At 42.1% G+C, this 14,118-nt stretch overlaps 1 protein-coding gene across 1 annotated transcript in view; it reads left to right on the top strand.

Moving 5' to 3' along the window:
- The window catches only part of LOC134350209 (cation channel sperm-associated auxiliary subunit epsilon-like), a 132,290-nt gene that overhangs the window by 92,204 nt on the left and 25,968 nt on the right, over nt 1-14,118 (top strand). The window contains exon 13 of the mRNA XM_063055196.1: nt 2,491-2,580. Coding sequence (XP_062911266.1) covers nt 2,491-2,580 — 90 coding nt within the window. The remainder of the gene's footprint in view (nt 1-2,490; nt 2,581-14,118) is intronic.

Here is a 14,118-nt window from a genome sequence, read left to right as displayed (position 1 = left end):
AGATAGGTTTTTGCAGCAATACATAGGGGAACTAACTAGAGAAGGGGCAGTGTTGGATCTTCTGATAGGGAATGAGATAGGGCAGGTGACGGAGGTATGTGTTGGGGAGCAGTTCGGGTCCAGTGATCACAATACCATTAGTTTCAATATAATTATGGAGAAGGATAGGACTGGACCCAGGATTGAGATTTTTGATTGGAGAAAGTCTAACTTTGAGGAGATGTGAAAGGATTTAGAAGGAGTGGATTGAGACAATTTGTTTTATGAGAAGGATGTAATAGAGAGATGGAGGTCATTTAAAGGTGAAATTTTGAGGGTACAGGATCTTTATGTTCCTGTTAGGTTGAAAAGAAAGGTTAAAAGTTTGAGAGAGCCATGGTTTTCAAGAGATATTGGAAACTTGGTTCGGAAAAAGCGAGGGATCTACAATAAATATAGGCAGGTTGGAGTTAATGAGGTGCTCGAGGAATATAAAGAATGTAAAAAGAATCTTAAGAAAGAAATTAGAAAAGCTAAAAGAAGATACGAGGCTGCTTTGGCAAGTAAGGTGAATATAAATCCAAAGGGTTTCTACAGTTACATTAATAGCAAAAGGATAGTGAGGGATAAAACGGCTATGTGCGAAGGTAAAAGAGATGAGGGAGATTTTGAACTATTTCTTTGGTATTCACTAAGGAGAATATTGAATTGTGTAAGGTAAAGGATACAAGAAGGGTAGTTATGGAAAGTATGACGATTAAAGAAGAGGAAGTACTGGCGCTTTTAAGGAACATAAAAGTGGATAAGTCTCTGGGTCCGGACAAGATATTCCCTAGGACCTTGAGGGAAGTTAGTGTGGAAATAGCAGGGGCTCTGACAGAAATATTTCAAATGTCATTAGAAACAGGGATGGTGCAGGAGGATTGGAGTATTGCTCATGTGGTTCCATTGTTTAAAAAGGGTTCTAAGAGTAAACCTAGCAATTATCGGCCTGTGAGTTTGATGTCAGTGGTGGATAAATTGATGGAAAGTATTCTTAGAGATGGTATATATAATTATCTGGATAGGCAGGGTCTGATTAGGACCAGTCAACATGGATTTGTGCGTGGAAGGTCATGTTTGACAAATCTTATTGAATTTTTTGAGGAGGTTACTAGGAAAGTTGATGAGGGTAAAGCGGTGGATGTTGTCTATATGGACTTCAGTAAGGCCTTTGACAAGGTTCCACACGGAAGGTTAGTTAGGAAGGTTCAATCGTTAGGCATTAATATTGAAGCAGTAAAATGGATTCAGCAGTGGCTTGATGGGAGAAGCCAGAGAGTAGTGGTGGATAACTGTCAGATTGGAGGACGGTGTGTGACGGTGTGTAGCGGTGTGCCTCAGGGATCTGTACTGGGTCCAATGTTGTTTGTCATATATATTAATGATCTGGATGATGGGGTGGTAAATTGGATGAGAAAGTATGCAGGTGATACTAAGATAGGTGGTGGTGTGGATAATCAAGTAGGTTTTCAAAGCTTGCAGTGAGATTTAGGCCAGTTAGAAGAGTGGGCTGAAAGATGGCAGATGGAGTTTAATGCTGAAAAGTGTGAGGTGCTACATTATGGTAGGACTAATCAAAATAGGACATACATGGTAAATGGTAGGGCATTGAAAAATGCTCTAGAATAGAGGGAATAATGGTGCATAGTTCCCTGAAGGTGGAATCTCATGTGGATAGGGCGGTGAAGAAAGCTTTTGGTATGCTGGCCTTTATCAATCAGAGCATTGAGTATAGGAGTTGGGATGTAATGTTGAAATTGTATAAGGCATTGGTAAGGCCAAATTTGGAGTATCGTGTACAGTTCTGGCCACCGAATTATAGGAAAGATATCAATAAGATTGAGAGAGTACAGAGGAGGTTTACTAAAATGTTGCCTGGGTTTCATCTCCTAAGTTACAGAGAAAGGTTGAATAAGTTGGGTCTTTATTCTCTGGAACGTAGAAGGTTAAGGGGGGACTTGATAGAGGTGATTAAAATTATGAGGGAGATAGATAGAGTTGACGTGGATAGGCTTTTTCTTTTGAGAGTGGGGGAGATTCAAACAAGAGGACACGAGTTGAGAGTTAGAAGGGCAAAAGTTTAGGGGTAGCATGAGGGGGAACTTCTTTATTCAGAGAATAGTAGCTGTGTGCAACGAGCTTCCAGCAGAAGTGGTTGAGGCAGGTTGGATGTTGTCGCTTAAAGTTAAATTGGAGAGATATATGGGCAGGAAAGGAATGGAGGGTTATGGCCTGAGTGCAGGTCAGTGGGACTCTGTGAGAGTAAGAGTTCCGCACAGACTAGAAGGGCCGAGATGGCCTGTTTCCGTGCTGTAATTGTTATATGGTTATTTCGGCCCATGAAGTCTGCTCTGCCAATTTTCTCTGATATTTGATGTTCTATGTTAGCCACTTTTGATAATGGAAACAAGGCAAGTGGTACCTGTGAGGACCTTTCAGAAACTTAAATGTTTTTTGAATTTTCTTTAGGTTGGTTGCCTACGTGAAGCACAAACTTGGGAATCTATGTTAAGCCGTTCTGGTAGTTATAAACACATAAGCGATGCCTGGGGTCCAGAGGTAAATACTGCTTTCTGTGCATTTATAGTTGCTAAAGTTATCAGGAAGGGGATAACAAAGGTGAACTTCGTATTAGTTATCTAATTTATGGGCATTAAGTGGATTATTGTTTAAATTTCAAATAATATTTCACAATCATTTATTATGTGCACCAGTTGTTTTCTATTGGTTTTGCACAGGACAAACCAACCTCAAATATTCAATTCATTTCAAATATGTTGGAATGCTCTTGGGAAGTTGGGGTTCAGGAGAGGAACTATGTTGAACTTGGAAAGAAATTGATGGGAGGCAGAAAAAGGGAGGAGGAAATGGGTTAGGAAAGAGGTGAAGATGGGCTGAAAGGAAACATTGGGAAATAAACATAGAACATAGAATAGTATAGCACAGTACAGGCCCATTGGCCCACATTGTTGTGCCGACCCTCAAACCCTGCCTCCCATAGAACCCCCCACCTTAAATTCCTCCATATACCAATCCAGTAGTCTCTTAAATTTCACTTGTGTATCTGCCTCCACCACTGATTCGGGCAGTGTATTCCATGCACCAACCACTCTCTGGCTAAAAAACCTTCCTCTAATATCCGACTTGAACTTCCCATCCCTTAGCTTAAAGCCATGTCCCCTTGTGTTGAGCAGTGGTGCCCTGGGGAAGAGGTACTGGCTATCCACTCCTCTTAATATCTTGTATAGTTCTATCATGTCTCCTGTCATCCTTCTTCTCTCCAAAGAGTAAAGCCCTAGCTCCCTTAATCTCTGATCATAATGCATACTCTCTAGACCAGGCAGCATCCTGGTAAATCTCCTCTGTACCCTTTCCAATGCTTCCACATCCTTCCTATAGTGAGGCGACCAGAACTGGACACAATACTCCAAGTGTGGCCTAACCAGACTTTTATAGAGCTGCATTATTACCTTGCGACTCTTAAGCACTGTCCCTTGACTTATGAAAGCTAATGCCCCATAAGCTTTCTTAACTACCCTATCTACCCGTGAGGCAACTTTCAAGGATCTGTGGACATGTACCCCCAGATCCCTCTGCTCCTCCACACTATCATGTATCCTGCCATTTACTTTGTACTCTGCCTTGGAGTATGTCCTTCCAAAGTGAACCACCTCACACTTCTCCGGGTTGAACTCCATCTGCCACTTCTCAGCCCACTTCTGCAACCTTTCAATGTATCTCTGCAATCTTCGACAATCCTCTACACTATCTACAACATCACCAACCTTTGTGTCGTATGCAAACTTGTCAACCCATCTTTCTACCCCCACATCCAGGTCATTAATTAAAATCATGAAAAGTAGAGGTCCCACAACTGATCCTTGTGGGACACCACTAGTCACAACTCTCCAATCCAAATGTACTCCCTCCACCATGACCCTCTGCCTTCTGCAGGCAAGCCAACTCTGAATCCACTTGGCCAAACTTACCTGGATCCCATGCCTTCTGACTTTCTGAATAAGCCTACTGTGTGGAACCTTGTCAAATGCCTTACTAAAATCCATATAGATCACATCCACTGCACTATCCTCATCTATATGCCTGGTCACCTCCTCAAAGAACTCTTATCAGGCTTGTTAGACACAATCTGCCCATTAGAAAGCCATGCTTACTGTCCCTGATCAGACCATGATTCTCTAAATGCCTATAGATCCTATCTCTAAGAATCTTTTCCAACAGCTTTTCCACTACAGACGTAAGGCTCACTGGTCTATAATTACCCGAACTATCCCTACTACCTTTTTTGAACAAGGGGACAACATTTGCCTTCCTCCAGTCCTCCAGTACGATTCTCGTAGACAACGAGGACATAAAGATCCTCGCCAGAGGCTCAGCAATCTCTTCCCTCGCCTCATGGAGCGGCCTGGGGAATATTCCGTCTGGCCCCAGAGACTTAACCATCCTAATGTATTTTAATAACTCCAACACCTCCTCTCCCTTAATATCAACGTGCTCCAGAACATCAACCTCACTCATATTGTCCTCACCGTCATCAAGTTCCCTCTCATTGGTAAATACCGAAGAGAAGTATTTATTGAGGACCTCGCTCACTTCCACAGCCTCCAGGTATATCTTCCCACCTTTATCTCTTATCGGTCCTACCTTCACTCCTGTCATCCTTTTGTTCTTCACATAATAGAAGAATGCCTTGGGGTTTTCCTTTACCGTACTCGCCAAGGCCTTCTCATGCCCCCTTCTTGCTCTTCTCAGCCCCTTCTTAAGCTCCTTTCTTACTTCCCTATATTCCTCAATAGACCCATCTGATCCTTGCTTTCTAAATCTCATGTATGCTGCCGCCTTCCACCTGACTAGATTTTCCACCTCACTTGTCACCCATGGTTCCTTTACCCTACCATTCTTTATCTTCCTCACTGGGACAAATTTATCCCTAACATCCTGCAAGAGATCTGTAAACATCGACCACATGTCCATAGTACATTTCCCTGTAAAAACATCATCCCAATTCACACCCGCAAGTTCTAGCCTTATAGCCTCATAATTTGCCCTTTCCCCAATTAAAAATTTTCCTGTCCTCTCTGATTCTGTCCTTTTCCATAATAATGCTGAAGGCCAGGGAGTGGTGGTCACTGTCCCCCAGATGCTCATCCACTGAGAGATCTGTGACCTGACCCGGTTTGTTACCTAATACTCGATCTAGTGTGGCATTCTCCCTAGTCGGCCTGTCAACATACTGTGACAGGAATCCGTCCTGGGCACACTTAGCAAACTCTGCCCTGTCCAAACCCTTGGAACTAATCAGGTGCCAATCAGTATTAGGGAAGTTAAAGTCGCCCATGATCACAACCCTGTTATTTTTGCACCTTTCCAAAATAAAAGGAGGTGAGGCAGCAGGGTAAGAAGGAAGAGCAACTGAGAACATTGGTTCTGATCACAGGAGGTGGGGAGAGAGAGAAAAGGTGAAATAAGGGGCACAAAACTAGGGAGGAAAGAAAATGCCAATGTTTTGTTTTCTGGTAATAGCCCTTTTCTGTTTTTTTCCCTCCCTTTGTATGTGAGTAACCATCTGGCCAGAGAAGAAAAGAATAATAGAGAATGGTAGAAACACTCAGCAGGTCAAACAGCAATAGTACAGAAAGAAGCAGAGCTGATGTTTTACAATTGATATTGCAGGCCTTGTTCAGAATTAATGAACAAAGATCAAGGAGTGGCATCAAGAGAGAGATGTAGAGAAAAATGAAAATGGGCAAGGATCTGGAGGTGCACCTAAATCAGAGTCATTGGAATTTGTTATATTTAATGTCTGAAAGATGAGACAGATGTCCAAATGGATAAGTGGAATTGCAGACTGGGACAGCTTTGAGAAAGAATGAGTAGGCATACCACAGCAGCAGCTCAACAGCTTGTACTAACACTTATTAACTATGAATCACAGGATGAAAGGAGAGAAGTGATTAGAAAGTTACTGGAATGTGTAAACAGACCTACCTTTGAGGGTGGATCCAAAATGTGAAGGGTGAAAATCTACTTGAGAATCATGTGGATAATTTGAGCCAGAAACCTCTGTTGAGGAAAGAGATCTGACCATGAAAGTGGATTTTGTTTCACACTTCATCTAAGGCAAGAAGGGAATATTTGTAAGTAATTTTCAGGATCTTGCCTTTGAGAAGTTGGTGGCAAACTGTCTTCTTGAATCACGCAGTCCTGGTGAGGTTACAACTGTGGTGTTGACTAGTAAAGAATTCCAGGAAATAGACCTAGTGGTCATAAAGGACTGATATTTCTGAGTCAGGATTGTATGCAGTTTGGAGAAGAACTTGTAATTAATGGTGTTCTTAAGCACCTGCCACTCATATTCTTGATACAGATTACAGATCTGGATGTGATATACCCAGAGTAAGTAATAGCAGTGACTTTTGTACATTTTGAAGTTACACAATGCTGTAACCGTGCGTCGGTGGTGGAGGGAATGAATATATAATATAGTGTATATGGTTAAACAAGCTGGTTTCTTCTGAAAGTTGATGAGCTTCTTGAGTGTTGTAGGAGCTGAACCCATCCATCTAATGAGAGAGATTCCATTGTGCTCTGGATTTGTGACATTCAAATGGTGAGCAGGCAAGTATAGAAATGAACCACTCATCTCTGGGTACATAACCTGTGACCTATTTTTGTACCCATAGTAATTATGTGGTTGGTCCAGTTGAGTCTTTGTTCAGTGGTAAGCCCCAGTATTTTTATGGTGGAGGGCTTCAGACAGGTCCTTCCTCAGACTGCTCTGCTCTGCTCTAACAAAAAGTAACCTGGCTCATTCAGTCTCCCCTCAAAGCTGAATGCTTAATTTCAGGTAACCTCTTCTTAATTCATTATATCGCTAGTAGAGATTGAGTCCCATCAGGTCAAATGCTGCCATGAGTTCAAGGCCAGTGGCTCTCAATCCACCTCTGGAATTCTGCTCAAGGATGTCAAGAAGTCTAGAGCCAAGTGACTCATTTCCTAGCATCCCAGATATATACAAGATACGATTTGATGTATGAGGGAACACTCTCTATTTGCCCAGTTGAGCACAGCTGAAATAATACTCAAGAAGCTTGACATCATCCAGAATAAAGCAACTAATATGAATGGGATCCCATCCACCACTTAAACATTGATTTCCTTCATCATTGGTGCCCAGTGGTTGCAATGAGTACCATTTCCAAAATATGTTGTAGATATTTGCCTCGGCTTCTCCAGATAACCCATGTGTTCCTCCCATCCCTCTCGCCTAGAAGAATAAGGACAGCAGATACACAGGCACACTTACTCCAGTAGGTTCCGCTAAAGTTGCACACTATCCTGACTAGGATACATATCACTACTCCTTCATCATCCAAGCGCCTAATTCCTTGAAATATGCCAACAACATTGGGGTGTTAACTTTTTCAGAAGGTCTGCAATTGTTCAGGAGGTTAAGCTCATCACCACCTTCTAAAGCAGGGGTTCCCAACCCGGGGTCCATGGACCCCTTGCTTAATGGTATTGGTCCATGGCATAAAAAAGGTTGGGAACCCCTATTCTAAAGATTGATTGATTGATTGAATGAGATTCAGTGTGGAAAAGGCCCTTCAGATCCTTCCAGGCACATCACCAAGCAAACCCCCAATTTAGCCCTAGCCTAATCATGGGGCAATTTACAATTATCCATTCATCCACCAACTGGTATGTCTTTGTGTGGGTTTCCTTCAGTTGCTCCAGTTTCCTCCCACAGTCCAGTCACGGGGAGAACATACAAATTCCTTACAGGCAGCTGTGGGAAATGAACCCTGATCACTTGTACTGTAAAGCATTGTGCAAACCACTATGCTACCGTACTGTGATGATAAATAGAATGATTTTTTTTTTTACTGAGGAATTAATCAGGAAAATGGTAGAATTTTATTAGGTGAAAATTATAAAAATTGCAGAATCAAATTGGGTAGTAGAGAGGAGAGAAAAAAAAAGAAAATGCTCAGACAGTCAGCAGGTCAGACAGCATCTATGGTAACCAACATACAATAGAGTTGATGTTTAAGTGAGAAATCCTTCATTGGAACAAGATAATAGTAAAAAAAAATTAGTTTACTATAATGGAGAAGATAGAGGAGGGATTAGAAACATAGAAAACCTACAGCACAATACAGGCCTTTTGGCCCACGATGCTGTGCTGAACATGTACTTACTTTAGAAATTATCTAGGGTTACCCATACCCTTTATTTTAATAAGTTCCATGCGCCTGTCCAGGAGTCTCTTAAAAGACACTATCGTATCCACCTCCACCACAGACACCAGCAGACCATTCCACTCACTCACCACCCTCTGTGGAGGGAAAAAAAAACTTACCCCTGACATCTTCTCTGTACCTACTTCCAAACACCTTAATACTGTACCCTCTCGTGTTAGCCATTTCAGCCCTGGGAAAAAGCCTCAGACTATCCAAACAATCAATGCCTCTCATCATCTTATACACCTCTATCAGGTCACCTCTCATTCTCCATCGCTTCAAGGAGAAAAGGCCAAGTTCACTCAACCTATTCTCATAGGACATGCTCCCCAATCAAGGCAATATCCTTGTAAATTTCCTCTGCACCCTTTCACTCGTTTCCACATCCTTCCTGTAGTGAGGTGAGGTGTAGTGAGGGTCCTATAAAGCTGTAACATTACCTCTTGGCTCTTAAACTCAGTCCCATGGTTGATGAAGGCCAATACACCGTATACCTTCTTAACCACAGAGTCAAACTACGCAGCAGCTTTGAGTGTCCTATGGACTCGGACCCCAAGATTCCTCTGATCCTCCACACTGCCAAGAGTCTTACCATTAATACTATATTCTGCCATCATATTTGTCCTACCAAAATGAACAACCTCACACTTACCTGGGTTGAACTCCATCTGCCACTTCTCAGCCCAGTTTTGCATCCTATCGATGTCCCGCTGTAACCTCTGACAGCCCTCCATACTATCCACAACACCCCCAATCTTTGCGTCATCAGCAAATTTACTAACCCATCCCTCTACTTCCTTATCCAGGTCATTTATGGAAATCACGAAGAAAAGGGGTCCTAGAACAGATCCCTGAGGCACACCACTGGTCACTGACGACCATGCAGAATAAGAACACTCTTTGCCTTCTGTGGGCAAGCCAATTCTGGATCCACAAAACTAGGTCCCCTTGGATCCCATGCCTCCTTACTTTCTTAATAAGCCTGGCATGGGGTACCTTATCAAATGCCTTGCTAAAATCCATATACACTACATCTACGGCTCTACCTTCATCAATGTGTTTAGTTACATCCTCAAAAAACTCAATCAGGCTCATAAGGCACAACCTGCCTTTGACAAAGCCATGCTGACTATTCCTGATCAAACTATGCCTCTCCAAATGTTCATAAGTCCTGCCTCTCAGGATCTTCTCCATCAATTTACCAACCACTGAAATAAGACTCACTGGCCTATAATTTCCTGGGCTATCTCTACTCCCTTTCTTGAATAAGGGAACAACATGTGCAAACCTCCAATCCTGCGGAACCTCTCCCCTCCCCATTGATGACACAAAGATCATTACCAGAGGCTCAGCAATCTCCTCCCTCGCCTCCCACAGTAACCTGGGGTATATCTCTTGCGATCGCGGTGACTTACCCAACTTGATGGTTTACAAAAGCTCCAGTACATCCTCTTTCTTAATGTCTATATGTCTCAAGCTTTTCAGTCCACTGCAAGTCATCCCTACAATCACCAAGGTCCTTTTCTGTAGTGAATACTGAAGTGAAGTATTCACTAAGTGTATTCACTAAGTATCTCCACTATCTTCTCTGGTTCTATACACGCCTTTCCACTGTCATACTTGATTGGTCCTATTTTCTGAAGTCTTATCCTCTTGCTCTTCATATACTTGTAAGTGCCTTGGGGTTTTCCTTAATCCTGCTCACCAAGGCCTTCTCATGGCCCCTTCTGGCTCTCCTAATTTCATTCTGAAGTTCCTTCCTGATAGCCTTATAATTTTCTAGATCTCTGTCATTACCTAGTTTCTTGAACCTTTCGTAAGCTTTTATTTTCTTCTTGACTAGACTTTCAACAGCCATTTTACACCACGGTTCCTGTACCCTCCCATCCTTTCCCTGTCTTATTGGAATGTACCTATGCAGAATGTTATGCAAATATCCCCTGGACATTTGCCACATTTCTGCCATACATTTCCCTGAGAACAGCTGCTCCCAATTTCTAAGTTCCTGCCTGATAGCTTCATATTTCCCCTTAATCCAATTAAACACTTTCCTAACTTGTCTATTCCAATCCCTCTCCAATGCTATGGTAAAGGAGATAGAATTATGATCACTATCTCCAAAATGCTCTTCCACTGAGAGACCTGTCACCTGACCAGGTTAATTTCCCAATACCAGATCGAGTACAGCCTCTCCTCTTGTCGGCTTATCTACATATTGTGTCAAGAAACCTTCCTGAACACACCTAACAAACTCCATCCCATCTAAACCCCTTACTCTAGGAAGATCCCAGTCAATATTTGGGAGATCAAAATCTCCCACCACAACGACCCTATTATTATTACACCTTTCCAGAATCTATCTCCCTATCTGCTCCTGTTACTGTCCCTGTTACTATTGGGTGGTCTATTACAAAATACCCAGTGAAGTTATTGACCTCTTCCTGTTCCTAACTTCTACCCACAGAGACTCAGTAGGCAATCCCTCCATGACTTTCTCCTTTTCTGCAGCCGTGACACTATCTCTGGGCAGCAGTGACATGCCCCTACCACTTTTGCCTCCCTCCCTGTCCTTTCTGAAACATTTAAAGCCTGGCACTCTAAGTAACCATTCCTGCCCTTGAACCATCCAAGTCTCTGTAATAGCCACAATATCATAGCTTCAAGTACTGATCCACGCTCTAAGCTCATCCACTTTGTTCATGATGCTTCTTGCATTAAAATAGACACATCTCAAACCATCAATCTGAGCGCATCCCTTGTCTATCACCTGCCTATCCTCCCTCTCACACTGCCTACAAGCTTTCTTTATTTGTGAGCCAACCGCCCCTTCCTCTGTCTCTTCAGTTCAGTTTCCACCCCCCAGTGATTCTAGTTTAAACTCTTCCCCATTAGCCTTGGGCCAAGATATTGGCCTCCCTCGGATTCAAGTGCAATCTGTCCTTTCTGTACAGGTCATACCTCCCCCAAAAAGAGGTCCCAATGATCCAGAAATCTGAATCCCTCAGCCATGCATTTATCCTTCTCCTTACTCTTATTTCTATACTTACTGTCACTTGGCACAGGCAGTAATCCGAGATTACTACCTTTGTGGTCCTGCTTCTCAGCTTCTTTCCTAACTCCTTGTAGCCTGTTTTCAGGACCTCCTCCTTTTTCCTACCTCTGCTGTTGGTACCAATATGTACCATGACCTGTACTGTTCACCTTCCCACTTCAGTATATCATGGACGCAATCAGAAACATCCTGGACCCTGGCACCTCGGAGGCAAACTACCAACCGTGTTTCTTTCCTATGTCCACCGAATCGCCTGTCTGACCCCCTAACTATAGAGTCCCCTATCTCTGCTGGCTTCTTCCATTCTCTACCCTTCTGAGCCACAGGGCCAGACTCTGTGCTAGAGGCGCAGCCACTGTTGCTTCCCCCAGGTAGGTCATCCCCCGCAATAGTACTCAAACGGGAGTATTTATAGGATTAAATCCAGAGGGAAGGGCAAGAGTCAGATACTAGAGTTACTGGCTGTCACCCTTAACAATAAGTAAATAAGTTACTGAAGCAATACATCCCCCTCTTCAATTAGTCCCATGTTCCTTTCAAAGAAGTGATTACAACATTGAGGTTTTAGACTTAAACATCAATTCTCATTGAATCATCCTTAAATATGACCCCTAAAATAGCAGCATAAATTGAGAATAAGTTCAAATGACATATGCTAACTGTTATAGGGATGCTTCAGTTTAGAGATATACTTCAATTTAATGTAATATACTATCTTGTTTGCCCTACCTGATTTATGACACCAGGATATTTGTTCTTTTCCGTAATCATGGTGATAGCTAACTTCCAATGTTCAAATCATTTTGAGTCACATTCCTTTATCGAATAGCAGTTGATGATGAGCCATTTTATTTTGTCCACAAGTTTGACACCTCTATATTAGTATTTCTCTAGATCGGGGTTCCCAAACATTTTTATACCATGGACCCAGTACAGTTAAGCAAGGGGTCCATGGAGCTCTGGTTGGGAACCCCAGCTCAAGATTGCTTGAACTGTGTTCTGCATGCTATGTCAAAGACCAAGTTAAAGGAAAATGTATGCATATTAAGAAAGTCATTATTTATTCAAATTGAACATTAGAAATACCAAAGCTATTTTCTATATATTTACCAAAAATTCCATCCCCTTCCTGGCCATAATATCAGGCATTTTCTGTTAATATATTGTTTTGGTTATGTATTCATTTTTGCCTTTGATCAAATTGAAATACTATGCTAAGGATATACTATATTCTGTTAAGAACATCAAGACTTCCTAGATCCTAGCAAACATGTTTGTTGAGATCTTCGCTAACAGTAAAATAAGGATTTTTTTTTTATTTCTTTCATTCTGAATTAAGAATTATAGATCTTGTTATGAGATTTCCGGATTAATTAGGAACATGCATAGGCCTTATGAAATTTTGAATTCATCGAACAGTGTGTTCATCACCTGGCCAACTGATCATACTGGTATTTATCTTTTCACTGTGAAAGTACTGGATTCCAACTACAGGTTATTTGATATATTTTTCTGTATTAAAGAAACAATATTTGTAATTTAAAGTGATAAATTATGTTAAATAGACAGAATTTGCTCATACTTCTGCTTCTGGAATAAAACTATTTCAATTTAAAAGTGAAATTTAGCACAATTGAAGATTATTTCCCTACAGCTGATGTGCTCAGTGGATTTCAGAATCAGGTTTATTATCATTATATATTGTAAAATTTTTCTTTGTGGCAGCAGTGTAGTGCAACTCAAAAAAAATACTGCAAGTTACAATGAAAATTTGTTTAAAATAGTGAAAAAGAGAAAGTGAGATACCGTACATGGCAGAGGGGAAGAAGCTGTACTAAATGTTGAATGTTAGTCTTTTGTATCTCTGGTAGTAATGAAAAGAGGGCATGGCCTGGACCGGAAGGGTCCTTCCTGATGAATGCTGCCGCCTTGAGGCATTGCCTTTTGAAAATCTATGGGCGGGAGGGTTGTACCCTGATAAAGCTGGCTGAGTCTACAACCCTGTGCATTGGAGCTTCCATACTAGGCAATGATGCAACCAATCAGACCATACATCTGTAGAAGTTTGCAAGAGTCTTTAGTAACATATCAAATATCCTCAGATTTTTAATGTAGTATAGCCACTAGATTATGAGGACACTCAGTCCTTGTTTATTGTCATTTAGAAATGCATGTATTAGGAAATGATACAATGTTCCTCCAGAAAGATATCACAGAAATACAGGACAAACCAAGACTAAAACTGACTAAACCACATAATTATAACAGTTATAACAGTGCAAAGCAATACCGTAATTTGATAAAGAGCAGACCATGGTAAAAAAAAAGTCTCAAGTCCCGATAGCCCCATCATCTCCCGCAGACGGTGGAAGGGAGAAACTCTCCCTGCCATGAACCTCCAAGCACTGCAAACTTGCCAATGCCGCACCATTGGGAGCATCCGACCGCAGCGGACTCTGAGTCCATTGGAAAACCTCGAGCCTCTGACCAGCCCTCCAAGCACCATCCTCTGTCGAGTGCTTCGACCCTGCCCCGGGCAACAAGCAAAGCCGAGGACTTGGGACCTTCCCCTCTGGAGATTCTGGATCACACAGTAGCAGCAAAGCAGGCATTTCAGAAGTTTCACCAGCTGTTCCTCCGTGCTTTCACATCTGTCTCCATCAAAGTAGGATTGTGCACGGCATCCTACTTGACAGATAACAGATGTCACCACCAGAGTGGTCGCTGCGAGCTGTGTCGTGCCGCTATCTTCTCCTCCTGCCTCTTGCCATTAGTATCCCTTTT

This window comes from Mobula hypostoma, chromosome 8 (assembly GCF_963921235.1).
Source record: "Mobula hypostoma chromosome 8, sMobHyp1.1, whole genome shotgun sequence".
In the NCBI taxonomy this organism is placed as follows: Eukaryota; Metazoa; Chordata; class Chondrichthyes; order Myliobatiformes; family Myliobatidae; genus Mobula; species Mobula hypostoma.
This window is presented reverse-complemented; position numbering and strand designations above follow the sequence as displayed.